The 19,626-nt window shown below is 50.5% G+C and overlaps 1 protein-coding gene across 4 annotated transcripts in view; it reads right to left on the bottom strand.

The window, feature by feature from the left end:
- Positions 1-366: 366 nt before the first annotated feature.
- HOMER3 (homer scaffold protein 3) overlaps positions 367-19,626 on the bottom strand; it is a 36,839-nt gene continuing 17,579 nt past the window's right edge. The window contains exons 4-12 of one of the 4 annotated variants that reach the window (XM_083484083.1): positions 18,182-18,341; positions 17,430-17,586; positions 16,923-17,054; positions 16,295-16,402; positions 15,391-15,512; positions 14,976-15,132; positions 7,782-7,889; positions 5,025-5,105; positions 367-3,471 (exon numbers count right to left, since the gene is read on the bottom strand). In XM_083484083.1, the coding sequence (XP_083340209.1) occupies positions 3,283-3,471; positions 5,025-5,105; positions 7,782-7,889; positions 14,976-15,132; positions 15,391-15,512; positions 16,295-16,402; positions 16,923-17,054; positions 17,430-17,586; positions 18,182-18,195 (1,068 nt within the window). In that variant the 5' untranslated portion in view covers positions 18,196-18,341 and the 3' untranslated portion in view covers positions 367-3,282. The remainder of the gene's footprint in view (positions 3,472-5,024; positions 5,106-7,781; positions 7,890-14,975; positions 15,133-15,390; positions 15,513-16,294; positions 16,403-16,922; positions 17,055-17,429; positions 17,587-18,181; positions 18,342-19,626) is intronic. The other 3 variants (XM_083484084.1, XM_083484085.1, XM_083484086.1) reach the window with 3 other exon arrangements.

The raw sequence follows: 19,626 nt of genomic DNA, 5'->3' as shown, positions 1-19,626 counted from the left end.
CTTCATTGGAGGTTTTCAAACAGAAGTTGGATGGACACCCATCCATCGGGGTTTCTTTAGCTCCTCCATTTCCCGGCAACTGGGACTCAGAAGCATGGATGCCTCCAGCCGCGGAGGCACAGCCTGGGAGACTGCCCTCTCCCTCCATGGCAAAGATCTTGCACTATTTGGCAATGGAGCTTTGAAACGGATTCCGGCTGGAACCTGGTCAACATGTGCCTTGAGCAGCCCAGGAGTGGGTGGCCGCGAGATCAAGAGCAGCCTGGTGGATTTGGCTGACGCTGCCAAGCCCCATTCACAATTAAGTTCCCAATGAAAGAGGAGGGAAAGAGAAAGGCAAGGGGAGAGAAGCACCCAGAGTCGTAGTTCCACCATTGCTTTGTCTTATTGAACACCTCCAGCAAAACCCGACAATCATCAGGTCACTTATACACAGCCGACAATCCACAGGTTTGCTTGAATACATTCTTTCTGGGACACGGGGACATTCTGAATTCATCACCAGGCTAAAACTCTTGTCTACTTAGTCTTAGAGAGACACAACAATAATCTGCTTTGGCTAAATACGGAGGGGTTGTAGCCCCACTCTAAATAATTCCAGCTCAACCCCCACCCACCTGTCCTCCCCTTCAGCATCACCTGTTTCTAGAGCTTCCACTGGGCATTGCCCAAATCTGTCCAAGCTTTCGTCTTCATGCAACAAATAATCAGATTTGCAAAACCAATTAGGGCCATGTTTTCATTTTGTTTTTTTTTTGGGGGGGGGAGGTTTAGAACTTCAAGAAAAGCGCAGGTTTGTGGGAAATAGCCCTGTCGCTGTACAATAGGTATGGCAAGACAAATGGAGGCAGCGTACCTGGATGCTCAGAGAAAACAAGGAAGCCTCAAGGGCCTCTATCTGAGCCTCCCGGAAGCAGGGTCTCTTCTTGGGTTCTTCAAAGTCAGGAGGACTAGAACCTTAAATGAGAGTGGAGTTTTCAAATTTGCCAAATTTCACATGGGGTGTGTGTATCAGTCTGCCTGGTGAAGGCAGCTGCATGGCAAATTCCCAGGCCATTGTCCCAACTTTTCCTCTCCTTTTTAACCACTAAAATAAAATAGGAGAAGCAAAACTGGCACTGAGCTTTGACTAACCCTGGGCACATTAATTTTGTACGTCTTGGATGCACTAGACCAGCATTCGCCCCCTTCCCTCCAAATTCCATGTGTTCAACCTGACTGGACACGCAGTTGACTCTTTGAGCGCAGGTAATGGGGCAGCCCCCTAGCTTAGCAGGTGCAAGGCAAGGGCAGCTTGGCACACACCCAGCTGTGCCCACTGCCTGCGGCTGCCACCTCACTCTGCCCCATGGCAAGAAAGGGCCCGGAAGAAAGAGAGGGCTTTGGCTGTAGAGCGCTGATTTGTTCCTTCCTTCCAGCCGCAGCTCAAATGCGAGGCAAACTGCTCAAACATTCTCCTCTTTTGTAGATCCATTTCCCAGTGGACACCAGGACAACCCATCAGCTGACTGGTGCAGAGAGAGCGCCTTCAAAAGCGCTTGCAGTAACTGGATTGGCAGGTACGGCAAGCGCCTCTGAAGTCTGGGTGTGGTTGAAACCTAATGGAGACATGCAAATTGAAAATTGCAATGGAGCAGGCTGGCGCTGCCATCGTCAGGTGTGCAGCAGGTGGGCAGAGGTTGGAGAACCACATTGTAGCCCTGTGGACCATAGGAACATACCAGACCCTGCAATCATTCTCTGAGGCCTCCTCAAGAGGTCCGGAGGGTGGCAACACAAGAAGAGGGCCTTTTCTGCAGTGGCTCCGTTTGTGGGATGCTCTCCGCAAGGAGGTTTGCCTGGCGCCTTCATTATACACCTTTAGGTGCCAGGTGAAAACGTTTGTCTTCAACCAGGTCTTTGGCTGATTGACACCCAATGCCCTTTTAAAATGTGTTGGGGTTTTTAAAATGCATTTTGTGTTTTTATCTTGTGAACCACCCTGAAACCTGCAGGTATATAGGGTGGCATACAAATTTAACCAATAATCAGTGCTCTCCCCCCCCCCACGGGGTACTCCTGGGTACGCAGTACCGGCACTTGTTTTCTTAGAAGAAAATCACTGGTTAAAAATGTGGCACTTAGTGTAAGAACTTCATAGTGAGTACCGGCCCCTTTTTTTTCTAGAAGAAAAGCACTGCAAATAATAATAATAATAATAATATTTTCGGTTCATGGGCCAGAGGTCCCATCACCTTTGGGCTAGCAAAGCAGACAAGGACCTACGTTCCTGCCAATGGGTCACACCCCCTGCCTGACTTCTTGGAATACACCTTGAGCAAGCTGCACTTCCTTCTCAAACCAGGAGAGGGTCAGGTTCTTGGTTTCGCACAATATTTGCAGAACTGGGCAACCTGCCAGATTGCCAGCTGGCTTGGCTTGCTGCCCCTCTCCCACCGGCCCCCTGGAAATAGCCTTTTCCCCTCTGACATTAGCACCCCCCACTTCCCCCCCCCGCACACACCCCAGTTTCCCCTGCCAGCTTTCCCAAGCTGACTATTCATTCCCACGTTCGCATTACCCCACTAAGACAAAGTCACTCCTCGCTTTGAAAAGAAAACCAAACGTACAATGGAAGGAGGGTGTTGTTGGGAGGAGAGTGGGGGGCGGAGAGAAGAAAATAGCCCCATTTACTTCCAGGAAGAGAGTCAAGGTTCCCTCTGGGGGGGGGGTTGAGGGGGAAGTCTCTGATAATCTATAAAAAGCAAGCTTGTTAAAAAGACTCAGCCAGGAGGATTACAAGAAAGGTTTTTGAATCAGCCGCTGGTTCTGGTAAGGCTGGCGGGGGGGGGAGGGGGGAGAAGAGTTCTCTATCAAAAACCTACTGGATCAGGGAAGGGAGGGGGGAACCACCGTACTAACTTGGCTAGAAAAAGGATAACTGGGTCTGTAGAAATGGAAGCATCCGAAAGGGAACTAAGGCCAGGAAAAAGAAGCCTGAAGGTGTCAGCCAGGATAGCTCAGCTGGTGAGAGCCTGGTGCTGAGAACACCAAGGCTGCAGGTTCGATCCCCTTATGGGACAGATGCATATTCCTGCCTTGCAGGGGGTTGGACTAGATGATCCTCAGGCTCCCTTCCAACTCCATGATTCTATGATGTCCAGCATCCTCTTGGAGGAGCATTTCTGGAGGACCAAAAATGTGCCCCACCAGCTACCCACTTCAGAGCCGCGTTGCCTGTCCGCTTCCGCCAGGAGGAGAACCACCGGGGCAGCCTCTCCACCTCCCCACCTCTGGCCAGGTTCAGTTGCTCTCCACCAGCTTGGCCAAGTCCTGCCGCAGCTCGCTCAGCTCGAAGATCTTCATGTCCATGATTTCCGCCACCTTGGCCACTTCGTGGTACATCTTCTCCCGCTCAGAAAGCGTCTCCGACAGAGACTGCTCAGCCAGGCGAAGGCGCCGCTCCAAGTCTGTGTTGCGCCTCTCCAAGTCCTGGCGAGAAAAAGGGGGAGAGGAGAATGACCTCAGGGTCCCTGTGGTCATGAGGGACCCTCCTGCTGGCTGCCCCAGGACCATCGCCCCCCAGGGAAGAGGAGCACCTGGGTTGCACACAGACCATCTCTCAGTTCCCCAGAAATGTTCAATCCATGTTTCTTTTGCAGGGGGTCTTGTGTGAGTGCCTGGAGGTGGTTGGAAGATGGATGGCTGAAATGGATTGAGGCTGAATCCTGACAAGACAGAAGTGCTATTTCAGGGTGACAGGGGGTGGGCGGGGGTGGTCCTGAATGGGGTCAGTGTGAAACACCAGGTCCGCAGCCTGGGGGTGATTTTGGACCATGGAGGCACAGGTCAATTCTGTGTCCAGGGCAGCTGTCTACCAGCTCCATCTGGTACGCAGGCTGAGACCCTACCTGCCTGCAGACTGTCTTGCCAGAGTGGTGCATGCTCTAGTTATCTCCCGCTTGGACTACTGCAATGCGCTCTACGTGGGGCTACCTTTGAAGGTGACCCGGAAACTGCAACTTATCCAGAATGTGGCAGCTAGACTGGTGGCTGGGAGCAGCTGCCGAGACCACATAACAGCGGTCCTGAAAGACCTACATTGGCTCCCAGTACTTTTCCAAGCTAGGGACGCAGGTGGCACTGTGGTCTAAACCACTGAGCCTAGGGATTGCCTATCAGAAGGTCGGCGGTTCGAATCCCCGCGATGGGGTGAGCTCCCATTGCTCGGTCCCTGCTCCTGCCCACCTAGCAGTTCGAAAGCACGTAAAAGTGCAAGTAGATAAATAGGCACCACTCCGGCGAGAAGGTAAACAGCATTTCCGTGCACTGCTTTGGTTCGCCAGAAGTGGCTTAGTCATGCTGGCCACATGACCTGGAAGCTGTCTGCGGACAAACGCTGGCTCCCTCGGCCAGTAATGTGAGATGAGTGCCGCAACCCCAGAGTCGTCTGTGACTGGACTTAACAAACAATTACCTTTCCAAGCACAAATCAAAGTGTTGGTGCTGACCTTCAAAACCCTAAATAGACTCGGCCCTGTATACCCGAAGGAGCATCTCCACCCCCCATCATCCAGCCCAGACACAGAGGCCCAGCTCCAAGGGTCTTCTGGGGGTTCCCTCCCTGTGAGAAATGAGGTTACAGGGAACCAGGCAGGGGGCCTTCTTGGTGCTGGCACCTGCCCTGTGGAACGCCCTCCCATCAGATGTCAAGGAGATAAAGAAGTATACAAGCTTTAGAAGGCATCTGAAGGCAGCCCTGTATAGGGGAGTTTTTAATGTTTTGATGTTTCATTATGTTTTTATGTGTCTTGGAAGCCACCCAGAGCGGCTGGGGCAACCCAGTCAGGAAGGTGGGGTATAAATAATAAAACAATTGTTCTTACAGGAATTGACAGGCAGGCCTAAGTCACTTAGGGGGTGGCAAACCAATGCTTTTAATTGGGAGCAAATGGTGTTGGGGAAAAGCTGGTGCCTCTGCTCAGGGGGATTTGGCCGAGTCACCATTGCAGCTGCCCCTAATCCCCCCCTCCTGCCCCCATTACCTGCACCTTCTGGCGGGTGTCCTCACACTCTTCATCCGTCTCCCAGCTTCCTCCTTTCTGCCCCTTTAGCTGCCGTAGTTCCTGGGTTGTTTAAAAAAACACACAAACAGGAATGGAAGAACGTTCCTTTTGGCCCTTCCTAGTCTGCAATGCTACGATTCTACGAAACAAAAAAGAGAACTATACCTTTAAAGAGCACGGCTCCCCCCACAATCCTGGGAACTGTAGTTTACTGCTAACAAAGCTACACCCCAAGCACCATTAGCAAACTACAGTTCCCAGGATTCTCTGGGCAAGGGGAGTCACAAGCTTTACATGTGATATGTTTGGAGGCCCTCCCAGTCTCCCTATTTTCCAGGGACAGTCCCAGATTTACAAAAGCTGTCCCAGTTTCTGATTTGATACTGGAACATCCCGCTTTTCCTTAGAACGTCCCTCTTTTTGGTGGAGAAATATTGGACTGCTATGCAACCCCCAAGCCAAGGAGATAAGTAAGTATACTCCTTGAGAAGACATCCAAAGGCAGCCCTGGATAGGGATTTATTTTTTAACGTTTCATGTTTTCTTGTGCTTTTATATATGTTGGACGCTGCCTAGAGTGGCTGGTGCAACCGAGTCACATGGGCAGGGTGTCGTTGTTGTTATTGTTGTTGTTGAATAGGACACCCTTCTTTTCACTGGAGAGATGTTGGAGGATATGTGTCCACAGCCTCGGTCAGGCAGCCCTCCCACCAACCCCATTATTTGTTTTGCAAAACGTGGTTTGGTTGCAGCATTCAAAATTACAGTGGACACTCGGGTTGCGAACATGATCCATGCAGGATGCACGTTCGCAATCCACAGTGGCGCGTCTGAGCACATGCGGGTTGCGATTCGGCGCTTCTGCGCAAAGTGTGATTTAGCGCTTCTGCTCATGCACGACCACCGAAACCCGGAAGTAACCCGTTCCGGTACTTCCGGGTTTCGGCGGTCCATAACCCCAAAAAATGCAACCTGAAGCCTCTGTAACCCGAGGTATGACTGTATTAAAATGAAAAGGGATACATTCTGACCAGCTTTCCACCCCCTTGCAGAATGCAATGGCTGAGAGGCTAAACGAGCCCAATCGCCAACCTGGCCCCCTCTGGGTGGCTTAGACTACAACTCCCAACCGCCCCAGGCAGCAATGAACCAACTCAGAGGTCCGATGCCAGGAGCACAGAGGCAATTAATGCACCTGCCCCTCTGGATAGTCACATTTCTGCATGCAATAACCTATTTTCCCTAATACAACCCCCATTGTGTGTTATTTTGACCATGCCTTTTTAGGAATACTTGACGCCAGTGCTTTCCCCCCTTTTTTTGATGGACAACCCCAATTTCTCCCCGATGCCTACTCATGAGTTTGATGTATTGGCATAATAAGAATATACACATCTGTATATTAAGGTATAGTAATGTAACAGTGTTTTTTCTTTGTCGTCCACTTTTTTCATTCTTTTTTCCTCACTCTCTCTTTTTAATAAATGAAATTCTTCTAATAAAATATTAATCTAGTCTCAAATCCCAGGGCTCAGCACATGCTCAGAGGAACTCTCGCTCCTTCATTTACGTCCACAGGGCTGAACCACAGCACTGCCCGGGGGACACCTCAGGCACCTAGCAAATTGCAACAAAGCCCCCCCCCCCCCCAGATCCTAAGAGGCTGCAGCTTAGCCCACTCCCTGCTCTACAGAAATGCTAATTCTTAGAGCTATGAGTCGTGGCACGAGTTTCTGCCGTGCGCAGCATTCTCGGAAAGGCGGATCTGCGTCTAGAGCAGGCGCCTGCCCTGTAATTAAACCTCTGCTTTAAACTGTTAATTTAATTGGCGCCCCAGCAAGAGCAGAGGTGGTGTGTGGGCTCCTGGCAGCTGCTGGTGTGGAAAGGAGAGCGATGGAGGAGGGAGCAGGGCTGGCAGGGCCAGGAGGGATGGGGGAACTCCAGCTAATCTGTCGTGGTGGGGGGGTGAAAGAGAGGGGGGTGTTGGTCTGTTGGGGCAACAGGGGCAGCCCTGTGCCCAGTCGAGAGGGAGTGTGCAAAAGGGTTGTGAGAGAGTGTCCTGATGTCTCATCCAACCATGAGACACGGTGGCTCTCCAAGGATGAAGCATGTTCCCACCCTGGTGTGGCAGGAGGATTCCAGGACAGCTAAGAAGCATTTAAACATTTCTGTGTAATATAGCATAGCATCAAAATTTGTTTATTTTTATGTGCAGAATGTGGGAAGATATCTTTTCAAAACGAGAGTAAGGTACCAAGATCCGGAATCGGCGTGACGAACTGTTTCAAAAGGACTGGAGCAAATTTATATTTAATATGAAAGAAAATTGTAAACAGGTTTGAGTTGAAATGTTTCGTAATGTGAAAATAAGGAGCTGATTTACATATAAGGAGGTGAATAAAAGAAGATATAAGGTAAAAAAGCGGCTATAGAAATGTGAAGAATTTGTAAAAGATGTTTGGAAGTCAGAAAGAGGGAGGGAAGGAGGTCAATGCTTTGTTTGAGCAAGTTATGGATTTATGTAATGAAAATGTAATGAAATATGGAAAACTCAATAAAAATTAGGTTAAAAAAGAGAGAGAGAGTAAGGTACCAAGAACAAATATGAAAGATCTGAATACAGCAAGGCTTCTTTGTGTTGATGAAAATTTATGGGAAAAGCCACGGCAGAAAACCACCGCCTGATATCGTAAGCTTTGCCTGTGAGCCCCCAGGAGGGCGGCAGCGGCCCCTCACCTCGTCCCTGGCTTTCACCAACTGCTCCAGTTCTTCCAGGGCTGGGCTGGACGACTCCTTGGCCTCCCCTGAGGATTCGTGGCCTCTCTGGGCTTCCAGCTCGGCCACCTGAGGAAGAGGAGGAGAGAACGGACAGGTTGAGGGGCAGCAGAGACAAAGGGAGAGACAGCACCCCAGCTCCCCAAGGCCTGGCGCCAGCAGAGCCCTCCATCGCACCCGAGGGCAGGAGCCTGGCTTAGGGGGTGCCCCACACACGGGGCTCCACCTCTTCTCCATACAGTATTCTGCCTGCCAGGCCCTCCTGGCACCTTCCCTGACATCCTTTTTAAAAATAATAATTTCTATTCACTTTTCAAAAATTTAACATACATACTTCAATACATAATAAGTTGGTCTTTTCCAGACTTCCCGGCCCATTTTCCGTGGTGTTTTACTTCCCCCCCACTGCACAATGCCTTCAATGTCTTATACCAATAACTCATCAATGCTGTTCTCTCAAATTCCTTCCGTTGCTCATATTTCTAATCCAGCTCACGAGTTCACCAAACTATACTATTTTCCTAAATAGTCTGAAAAGGACGTCCATTCTTCCAAGAAAACTGTCACTGTCAGAGTCTCTTACTTTGGCTGTCAACGTTACCAATTCCACGTAGTTCGTCACCTTACTTATTCATTCTTCTTTGGTGGGAAGTTCTGCCTCCTTCCATTTTTGTGCAGAGAGAATCCTAGCTGCTGGTGTTACATACATAAAGAACCAAATCATCTTTTTTTTAAACTTCTGTCCCTATAATTCCTAAGAAAAAGGCTTCCGGTGGGGTGTTTAATCACTTTAAACAGCTTTTTTAATCTCATTATACATCATTTCCCGCGAAGCCCTCACTTCCTCACAAATGGTGGAGAAAAGATCCATCTGCCTGCTTACACTTTCAGCAGTTATGCCTTCCCCAACATCCTTTTTTGGGCTAGGCAAAAACTTCTTTGGCGGACTGGTAGGGCGTTTGTCTGTAAGGCATAAGCAGGGTCTTGGCCCTCTGGGTGTGATTGGACTACAACTCCCATCAGCCATGACCGCTGAGCATGCTGGGAGATGTAGTTCAGCAACATCCAGAAGGTCAGAAGTTCACCAGCCCCACCGTAAATTGTAAAACTTGGCGCTGTTGGGGGTGTTTGGTGGTTCCCCCCCTTCTGTAATAATATTTTATTCTTTTTTCCATATAGAAAGTTACATTTGTTACTCAACAATTATATTCCAATTCAACCAAACTAGTGACTTCCCGCTCACCCAACATCAATGTTTATAACTCAAATTACATATATTGCATTTTAAGTTTCCGTCTTATCTAATTTCATCCTCTCTAACATGTTCCTTAATATGTTCTGCTGGTTGTTGTTTTTTGTACTTCAAACCCCACACTTTGCATATGGGAAATAACTTTTAGATAGACTAGATAAAGTTTCCAGTCTTCTTTAAACGGTTCTAAATTTGTATCTTTTATCAGTGCTGTCACTTTTGCCATCTCTGCATATTCCAACGTTTTCACCCGCCATTCTTCCTTGGAGGGGTTTCTCTCCTCCTTCCTTTTCTGGGCACAGAGAATCGTTGTCCCTGGAGCCGAGGCTTCCCTTGGGATTTTGCTGTCTAGGATCCCCAGGAGGAAGGATTCTGGCCTCTTGGAAAAATCACTTTAATCTGTTTATTGATTTCATTATAGATCATATCCCAAAAGGTCGTTGCTGCAGGTGAATGGTGCACAATTGAGAAGACCCATATCGAGAAGATCCACTTATGGGTGCTAAATTCCAGCCTTGCTCAGGGCACCACCATATCCCCAAAGATTACCAGGCAGAGCTCAGCCATCATGTCTAGCAGCCATCAATCGCCTTTGATCAATTAGAGCCAATTTGTGGGGGGCAACCAAAGCCGTCTTCCGAAAGACAAGGCCTTTTGCCGATCAGGAGAGCGTACGCATTGGAGCAGCAATATTGAGCTAGATGGGGCGTTGGCCTGGCTCCAAGACAGCTGCCCATGTTCCTGAGACGGAAGCCATGCTTCGATGCGCCCTTTCTCCCAGCACAAAGGAGGCGACCTCGCGTGTCCTCCCTCCTCCTCCTCCTCCTGCCCTTCCTCGCAAAGCCAGGCCAGCTGATGCAAAAGCGTCCAGCGACAGGGCCGGATCCTCAGGCCTGAGTTGTGGGAAGCTGTGCCGGCAGCTCTAGGCACCATTGCAAAAACCCCACAACAACAACAACAACCCATCAGAGAGGTAGCCAGGCACCGCCTCTCTTCCGAATGCCGCTGCCTGCAGAACGGGGTCGGCTGGAGAGAGAGGGAATGTCAATTATTCATCAAGACGGAGGGTTACATTTTTAGAAGTGCATTCTTCAAGCCTGCAGCTGCTGCTTTGGAAAGGCGGGGGGGGGGGAGTCTGGCGGAACGAGCCTGGGGTGTTGGGGTGGAAGAGAGCGAGATCCCAGGGACAAATCTGGAACCTCAGACGTTTGAGGAAAGGAAGATTCTAGCCCTCATGGCTATGGTGACAAGCTGAAGGAGGCAAGGGCGATCTTGCAGGATCAGAAGAAAAGACCATGATCCTGACATTTCGGTTCTGTTTGGGGGTTCATGTCCTGTTTGGGGGCTTCCCTGTGGGGCAGTTGGCCGGCCACTGTGAGAACAGGATCCTGGGCTTAGCTGGGCCCCCTTGGCCGGATCCAGCCGCCAGATTCTTCTGACATTCCACATAGCCAGTAGGTCGCTGTGTTCTGCATGGAGGTTTATCTTTCAAGGCCCCGTTCCATATTACAGTTGTGTTTTTAGCCTTGCAAAAAGGCTTCAGGGTTTCGAAACACGACTCCCGAAACCTCCAGCATGCAAAAAACAAATAATGAACACAATAAGATCCGCTGGAAACGTTAACTCTCCCCCCGCCAAATACTGAAGTGAAATTTTAAAAACACACATCAGTCAAAGAGTGGCGTTACAACCGATGTACTGGAAATGATGGGCTGGAGTCATTCAGGCGACTGAGTCTGCTCAGAGTATGACTAACGCAGGAGAGATCACCTTGATATTTCCTGAAAGTGAAGCCGCCTCGCAGAGAATTGCCTCCAGAATCCACCACTTCTCTCCCCACCAGCAAAGGAATTTCAGCTCCAGTGTGTCCATTTAAGTTGATTTATTTAAAACGCTGACAGCTCACCTTTCCCTGTTCGAGGTGCTTGCGGGCGAAACTGGGGTTGTCATATTTCAACAAGTAAAAACCAGGACACCCCAAAAGTTGTTGAGTTGTTTTTTACGAAAACACACACACACACAAAACCCGCACGATTTTTCGATTGACTTGCCTAAGATCCAGGACAAAGCGCAAACTTTTGGAAAGTCCCCTCGGATGTCAATTCCACCTTTGAAACCCCAGTAATGTCTGGGAAAATCCAGCCATATGGCAGCCCTAACAAAATTCGGTTTTTTATGGTTAACATTTCGAAAGAGGGAGAAGGAATGTGTGTGTGTTTGTGTGTGTATCAGAGGCAAAAAGAGGGGTGGGGAACAAACTCCCTTCCTCCCCCCAGAAATGAGGAGGGGCTGCAGCTCAGCGGCAGACCCCATGCTTCCCACAAATAAGGTCCTGAGTTCAGTTCCCATCATCTCCAGGTGGGGCAGGGAGGGCGCCCTTTCTAAGACCGGGCAGAGATGCTGCCACGAATGCAGAGCGCAGTGAGCTGGGGGGGGGGCACTGGCTCTGACGGCACAAGGCTCCTAGTTCAATTAGCCCCTTAGCCAGAAGCTGGAGGACTAGATCCTTGGTTTATTTCAATGAACTGTGCCGAAGTTCTGTGGCAGGACACCTGCTTTGCCTGCAGAAGGTTCACTCCCCCATGGCATCTTCAGGTGGGGCTGGAAGAGGCTCCTGAGTCTGGAACCCTGGAGAACAGCTGCCAGTCAGTGCAGGTAATACTGCTCTAGATGGACAAGGGGCCTGGCTCAGATTCCCCAGTTCCTGTCGGATGAGATACTCAAATCATGTGCTCACTGAATCTACTCTAAAGGGTTTCCCAGAGAATCAGAGAATTGGAAGGAACCCTGAGGATAATCTGGTCCAGTGTTCCCCAAAGTGGGCGATACTGTGGGGTGCTGGAACAATCCGGGGGGGGGGTAGCAGCCTCAGGTGCAACTGGGGTGTGTGTGTGAATAAAAATTAATAAATTGATAGCAGCGCACCAGGTTCATCTTTCTCACTGGGATTATTTTTAATATTATCCTTCACTATCTTAATTTTCTGTATGTAATGTGAATGTTACTATGGCTGATTTTAATAAATAATTTTATAATTTCAAGCTTCAAGGCGTCATATTTACAGCATCATCTTTCTTCACTATGTCGTAGGGCATAAGCAGAAATACAGGTACATAAAAGAACGCAAATTTGTCACTGCATCTTTCTGCTTGTTTGCTTAAAGAAGGTAGCTTTCCAGGGGGGCACTGAGTTTTGTTGTTTTTTTCCTGAAAAGGGGGCAGTAGGCCAAATAAGTATGGGAACCTCTGATTCTTCTCCAGCCCCCTGCAAGGCAGGACTATGCTGCTGTCCCACACAGGAATCGAACCTGCAGCTCTGGCATTATCAACACCATGCTCTAACCAGCGGAGCTATGCATGCGCTGACAATGGCCAAAAAGCGAGGTGGGGGGTGAGAGAAGAGACAGAGGGCATGGTGTATTCCCAGCCCCCGTCCTCCACCCCCCACCGGCAAAACAGAGTTGCACCAGTCAGGGTGGGGCAGTGACCTCTCCTTTGTCTGCAGAGACTGAAGTGGCCGGGGGGGGGGGGCTTGACAAGAGGTGGCTGCGCTCTCTCTCTCTCTCTCTCTCTCTCTCTCCCGCTTTCCCTCCCCAGCCGCTCCCCCCCCCAACCTGACGACCTTGGGCGGGAGCTAATATTAGCAAGCAAGGAGCGTCTTTCGCCACGCCAAGGGGCTGCAATGAAGCCAGGGACGTGCACAGCGACCTCTGGGAGAGGAATTACACGCATGCCTCTCCCTCTTGCCACATGGAAATACTTCCCCAGAGATGAGCGGCGGATCTGGTGCCGATTCCCCCAAGCTCTGAGTGTCTGGGGCGTATCCTGATTAAACTATCCTCTGCGGGGACCTATCCCCAAAGCGTCAGCTTCTGCTGGGAAATGGGGGCGGATTCCGCCAGAGCTCTATGTGCAGAGCGATCGGGTGAGTTGCTCAAAGAGGGAGCTGCCCAAACTAAAGTCTCCTGCTGGCTGCTAAAAATGTCAAAAGCCCTATATGATATATATGGGGGGAGAGAACCCAGGCGGCACCAACAGCACATTCCAGTCCGGCCGCCATGGCACAAGGTGAGGCTAGAGAGCACCCTTTGCACCCCGGGCGTGATCTGGTTGGTCAAAACAACACATATCAGCAACATTAAGGTCACAGACCATGCACCGGTAGAATCATAGAGCTGTAGAGTTGGAAGGGACCACGAGGGTCATCTAGTCCTACCCCCTGCAGTGCAAGAGCATTTTGCCCAACATGGGGCTCGAACCCACAACCCTGAGATTAAGAGTCCCATGCTCTGAGAACTGAGTTATCCCACAGAGGTCAACCTCAAACTAGAAGAGGAAATACAAACTGCCCCATCAGGATCTTTCAGCCCCATATTGTCAACAAATAAAACAAGAGAGAGTCTCTTGAAGACCCTCCAAAACTACTTTGTGAAGAGACTGAGTTGCTGATCAAGGCTTGTGCACCTCCCTTCCACAGTGGCGTAGCGTGGGGGGTGCAGGGGGGCCGGCCGCACCGGGCTCAACATCTGGCGGTTAGGGTTAGGGGGCGCAAATCCACTGGTTAGGGGGCGCAAATTACTTGCCTTGCCCCAGGTGCTGACAACCCACGCTACGCCACTGCCCTTCCCTCAGCCTACGCTGGCAGTGGGCAGTTCTGTCCTGTCTCTCTTCTAGGGGTCATTGTTAGCCCCCAATCGCCCTAAATGCAGAGATGATGCAGAACCACCTGACCTCAGAGGAGGCTGTCTTTTTTGGGGGGTGAGGGATTAGAGAGGTCCTTATCCTACCACCCCTGTGCAGCCAGCGTCTCCTGGGCCCACAGAGGCTGCATGGTCAAAGTCCAGAGGCTTCCGCCCTGAAGACCATATAGCACTGGTCCTAAAGGATCTTCACTGGCTCCCAGTTACGTTTCCAAGCACAATTCAAAGTGTTGGTGCTGACCTTGAAAGCCCTAAATGGCCTCGGCCCTGTAGACCTGAAGGAGCGTCTCCACCCTCATTGTTCAGCCTGGACACAGAGTGCCTTCTGGTGGTTCCCTCCCTGCGAGAAGTGAGGATACAGGAAAGCAGGCAGAGGGCCTTCTTGGTGGTGGCACCTGCCCTGTGGAACACCCTCCCATCAGATGTCAAGGAGATAAAAAAATTATACAACATTTAGAACATCTGAAAGCAGCCGTGTATCGGGAAGCTTTTTAATGTTTGATGTTATATGATATTTTTATATCTGTGGGAAGCTACCCAGAGTGGCTGAAGCAACCCAGCCATTTGGGTGGGGTATAAATAATAAAATTATTATTAATTATTATTATTATTATTATTATTACTACTACTACTACAACAACTACTACTACGACTACTACTATTCACAGCAAAACCACAGCACTCTTACTCCCATAGAATCAGTGCCTATTGGTGTCATAGAACTGTAGAGTTGGAAGGGAACCCAGGAGTCATCTAGTCCAACCCCTTGAAATGCCGCAATCCTGCCCAGAGCTGTCGCTGGGTGGGCTCGAACCACGAACCTTCTGGTTAACAGCCAGGAATGGCTTATGAAATGGATGGACTCTGCTGAAATGTCAAAACTGACTGCCAAATTAAGAGGACATAATGACGAAGTGTCTAAGGAAGAATGGAGACCACAGGTGGATTACCTATCCAATTATCCCCCATATATGAAGTCGCCACAGGCAGGATTTGAAATATAAGCAGCGGAATAATGAAAGATTAAGCAAAACTCTCGCCTTGAAACTTCCCTTGTACCACCAAGACCATCACCTGGAGCAGAATGTCATGGCGCCCTGAGAGCAGGACAGTGGTGAGGTGCGCTGCCAAGATGGTGGCCGTCTCGGTCAGCCCCCCAGCCAGGCTCCCACACCAAAGCCCCCCCCCAAGGTCGCCCCCTCACCCGTTGCCGCAGGGTCTCCGTCTCCTCCTGGTAGGCTGCCAGCTGCTTCTTCCACTGCTCCACGTTGGCATTGGCTTCGTTCAATGCGGCCACCAGCTTGTTGTTGTTGTCTTGCAGCGTGAAGAACTCTGCCTCCCACTGGACTTCGCAGACAGAGCTGGGAAGGAGACAGAGAGGGTCAGCGGCGGATCCAAGGGCCACAGAGTTGGAAGGGACCCCGAGGGCCATCTAGTCCAACCCCCTGCAAGGCAGGAATATTCTGCCCAAGATGCAGCTCAAACCCACGACCTGGAGAGTCTGGCGCTTTGCCAACTGAGCTATCCCAGCCGCTGGGGAGTAAGTGAGATTTGAGCAGGAATAAAATAGCCACCGTTCGGGTGGCCCTTCCCCAAGCCACCTCCGTTGCCCTCCTCACCCTTCGGAGAGCATCTTCTTGATCCTCTCCCTCTCCGTCGTCATCTCCATGTCGGCGCTCTGGCTGCGGAAGAGCTTGTCGTCTCCAGGTCCATTGGAACTGATGATGGGGCTGGGGAGGATCTGTGGGGCAGGAGAGCATGGGGAGGGGGCAGGTGAAGCAGAGCCCAAGTTCAGGTGCCCTCAAGAGCCACCTGTAGCATTCCAGGAAGGTGGGATCTCATGCACGGACAAACACAGCCTCTGAGGGGTCAAGTCCCCGTGCCACACTGGGAAATCCCAAACCTTCCAAAAATCCCAGGTGGTTCTCTTGCTATCCAAACCTAGAAGAACCCCCTCCCTTCCTCACCATAAACTTTTTTATGCTCCTCCTCCTCTGGAACTCCATGCCACTGGATGCTCAGAATTCAACTAGAACTGTCGCTTAGCACTTCAGAAGCATTGCTAAGTATTAAAATGGTGGCTTTATTTTTAACAAACGCTCCCTGCTCAATGCGAAGCTTCCCTTCTCTCCTCCTCCTCCTTCTCCAGGCCAAGGGACTGTTCACACTCCCTCCTCCGCACGGGCTGCTGATCCATCTGTGCCCAGACCGAGGAACATGGCATCCTCCACCCCCCAGATCCACCTGCCTGTCCCTTTTACCCAGGAGGAGCTGCCAAGGAGCAGCTGGGCGGGGGGTACTGCAATTCTCCTGTGTCTTCACCTGCCCCACACCTGGTGTCAGGTATGGGAGAGGTGGGCAGGCTCAAAACAATTTCATGGGCCAAATTAGGGCCCTGCTGGGCCTCGTTTTCAGTGGTTCCCCCTGCCTGGTCTGCATCCCAATCAGTCGGTTCAATTCCTGGTGAACTGGCCCATCCCCCGCTGCAGGGTTTTGGAGGAACAGGACACCTGGCCTGCTTACCTGCTGGGACGTCAAACTGAGGGCTGGGCTGGTCAGCTCCGTCTTATCCTGCGACTTCTCCCTTGCCAGGCGAGCCGCTTCCTTCACCTCCTGAAACTTCTCTGCAAACTAAGCAGGGAAAATAAAACGGAGTGGTTTGGCCGCCATCTTGGATGTTTGTAAAATGGATCAAAAAAGAGGTCCTGCCCTCTTCTACCTTGCTAGCTGAACAGCACCCTTTAACTCCTTTTCATAATTTAAATTTTTTATTACATTTCCCCAAAGTTTCCAAAGCTGCTAGGTAGGAGAACAAGAGCCAGAGAGTTGTGTGAGGGCTGAGCCGGAAGCTGGAGACACAGAGAGCTGCTTGCTCTGTGCTGGACCCAAAGCTGGATCTCTTGGGGTGCGAATGCTGTGAGCCCCCCTCACAATGCTCAGGTCATACTCATGTGCATATATCCTCAGGACACTGCAGTCTCTGCCAATCTTCCTTCCTTCCAACACTGAGCCCTGGTTGAGCAATTGGAACCCCCTGGAGTTTCCCACTGCTCAGAGATTAGGGTAGTGCATCGCTTTGCACTGTGTGTTAAGTTTAATAAAAAAACAGACCCCGTTCCTTCCTTTCCTTGTGCTGCCCCTGAGTTCTTACCTGGGAGAGGTGCTGCTCAGAGGCAAATCCCAGGCCATAGACGGTGTTTGCCCTGCTGTCGGCCCACTGGCCGAATTTCTGTGAGGTCTTGGTGAACGTCATGTTGGGGGTGATGGTGCTGTTGATGATGGCCTTTGGGGAGCAGAGAAAGGCAAGCGTTTTAAGGGTCTCCTTCGGCCTCAGGTCGCGAGAAAGTGGCAAGAGCAAAGCTCTCCTCACTTTCTCAGAACACTAGAATTTGCAGACACCCAAGGAAGCTGAGGGATGGGAGACTCAGGGCAGAGGAAAGAAAACACTTCTTCATGCAACGCAGAGTTGGACAGAGGAACTCCCTGCCGCAGTGACGGCCAACAACTTGGCTTCGAAAGAGGATTGCGTGGAGGAGAGGGCTATCAAAGGTTACTAGCCATGATGGCTGTGCTCTGTTTCTATAGATTTTAAGAAATAAGAAAAAAAGCTTTTCCAAAATGCATGCCTATAATGGGGTTTGTTTTCTCCCTCTCTCACCTTGGTGCCTCCCACACTGATGATTCGGTAGACGTTGCGTGTGGCATCGTAGAAGTAGGAGACGGTCAGCGCGTGCTTGCTGGTGGGGATCCAGTTCCTCTTGGTGGCCGGGTCGATCTGGAAGATGTGTGCCCTGGTGCTGAAGATCGGCTGCTCCCTGCAAAGGAGGGCGGGAGCAGAAGGGGGTGCTGAGCAGCGGCTGAGATTGGCAGCCAGCAATTGCTCCCCCACCCCCCACCCCCAGCCCACCTCGTGTGCTCTCCTGCTTAGTGCCAGGCTATATCTGAGAGACCTTATTCCCTGCAATGAACCTGCCTGGGCTCTGAGATCTCGGGGGAAAGGGTCCTCTCTTGGTACCACCACCCTCTCTGCAGGACGGTGGCTTCTTGGTTGCTCCCAGACAGCTTGGGAACTCTCCGTTCCTAGAGAAATTAGACCAGCTCCCTTCTTGTCACTCACCTTTGGTCCCTTTCCCTAAAAATGAAGCTAAGTTTCTAGTCCCCATTCTTCTGAATCAAAGGCTATAGGGAGATAGGAATCGGAGGGTTGATCTCCCAGCTCTAATGATTCAGCTATACCCATTCCCTGGAAACTGAAGCCCCCCCCCCCTCCCCACCAAGCAACGATCGATTCATGGCAGCTCAAAGCTCAAAATCAAAAGAGGGATTTCAAAGTCTTGGCCTTTGTTAGTTCGAATGTTAACACAGAGACACGGGGGGAGCAGAGCGCAGAGATTAAGGCAAGGCTGTTACCTAATTGTTGACATTGGTTAATTCTGACCGAAGCAGATGGTTAGGTGACAAGTGGGGGTTGGGAGAGGGGTCTGAGAACGGTCTTCAACCATCAGGGTAGTCCTTTCTGTCCCTGGGCGAAATTCCCAGTTTGGCTGGGGTCTGGCGGGCGATTCATTTCCTAGCCATGGAAAATGACGGCTGTTAATTGACACACAAAACACAGGAGAGAAAGAGACGGAGGCAGAAAGCAATATTGCTGAGCAAGAGCTGGCTAGAGGTTTTCTGAGCTGTTAATCTGTAATGATTTTGGGCCACTTAGGAAGAAGCGGGAAGGAGGGAGAGACAGACACAGAGAGAATCAATCTTTGCAACCCCTGTATACTGGGCTCCCATGTCTCAGGGAGATTTAGATTTCCTGACACCTAGAGAGGCGAATGCATCAAGAGTTAGCGACACAAACAAATGTTGCATCTCTGCTTCCTTTGCTGCGTCTATTTTTTAAAAAAATTGTAGGTGATGATGATGATGATTCTTAATTGAATTTGCATGCAGCCCTTCATCCGCAGATCTCAGGGCTGTTCACAACATAAAAGTACAATAGAAAACAACAGTAGTTGACGGTCTGCTGAGAGGCTTGGTGTGGGCAGCAGACCTGGTCCCTTGCAGCCTGCCACAGCAAAGCACATTCGGGAATCAGAGAAGCAGAGAACCACAGATTTAAGGCCCATCCGTAACGTGAAATGCCCGCAACTCGAAGCGCTGTGTCTGCGCAGGCGCATGACGCGATTTTGCGCTTCTGCACATGCACGAGCAGCAAAACCTGGAAGTAACCCGTTCCGGTACTTCCGTGGGATGTAAGGCGAAAAGACACAACATGAAGCGGATGCAACACAAGGTATGACTGTACAATGGAACCATCGTTTTCAAGACAACCCTAGTCATAAGCCGGACAAATCTGGAACTAGACTTGATAACGCTGGCATCTTTTAGTTGGACTTTGTGAATTTAGTTTACAGAAAAGCTGAGTATGAGTTATTATGCATGACATGGAGAAAGTGGACAGAGGAAAGTTCTTCTCCCTCTGAACATGAGAACTTGTGGACATCCAAGGAAGATTCTGAACAGGTCAAAGTCCTTCTCCACACAGCACATAGTTAACTATGGAACTTCCTCCCACAGGAGATGCTTCAGAAGAGGATAACACACATCCATGGAGGAGGAGACAGCTATTGATGGCCACTGGCCAAGATGGCTTTGCTCTGCTTTTGAATACCAGTCGCTGGGAGTCACAGGAGGGGAGAGGGCTTGTGTTCGAATCCTGCTTGCTGGTTTCCCACAGGCAACAATTTGGCCACTGCAAGAAGAAGATGCTGTACTAGCTGGCCTGCTGGCCCGATCTAGCAGAGCTCCTCCTATGCTTTCATTTTAGCCCACTCATTCTCCGTGCCTCTTCCAAAGTTTCG

Source organism: Podarcis liolepis (assembly GCF_965112155.1).
Source record: "Podarcis liolepis genome assembly, chromosome: 18".
NCBI classification, from domain to species: Eukaryota; Metazoa; Chordata; class Lepidosauria; order Squamata; family Lacertidae; genus Podarcis; species Podarcis liolepis.
This window is presented reverse-complemented; position numbering and strand designations above follow the sequence as displayed.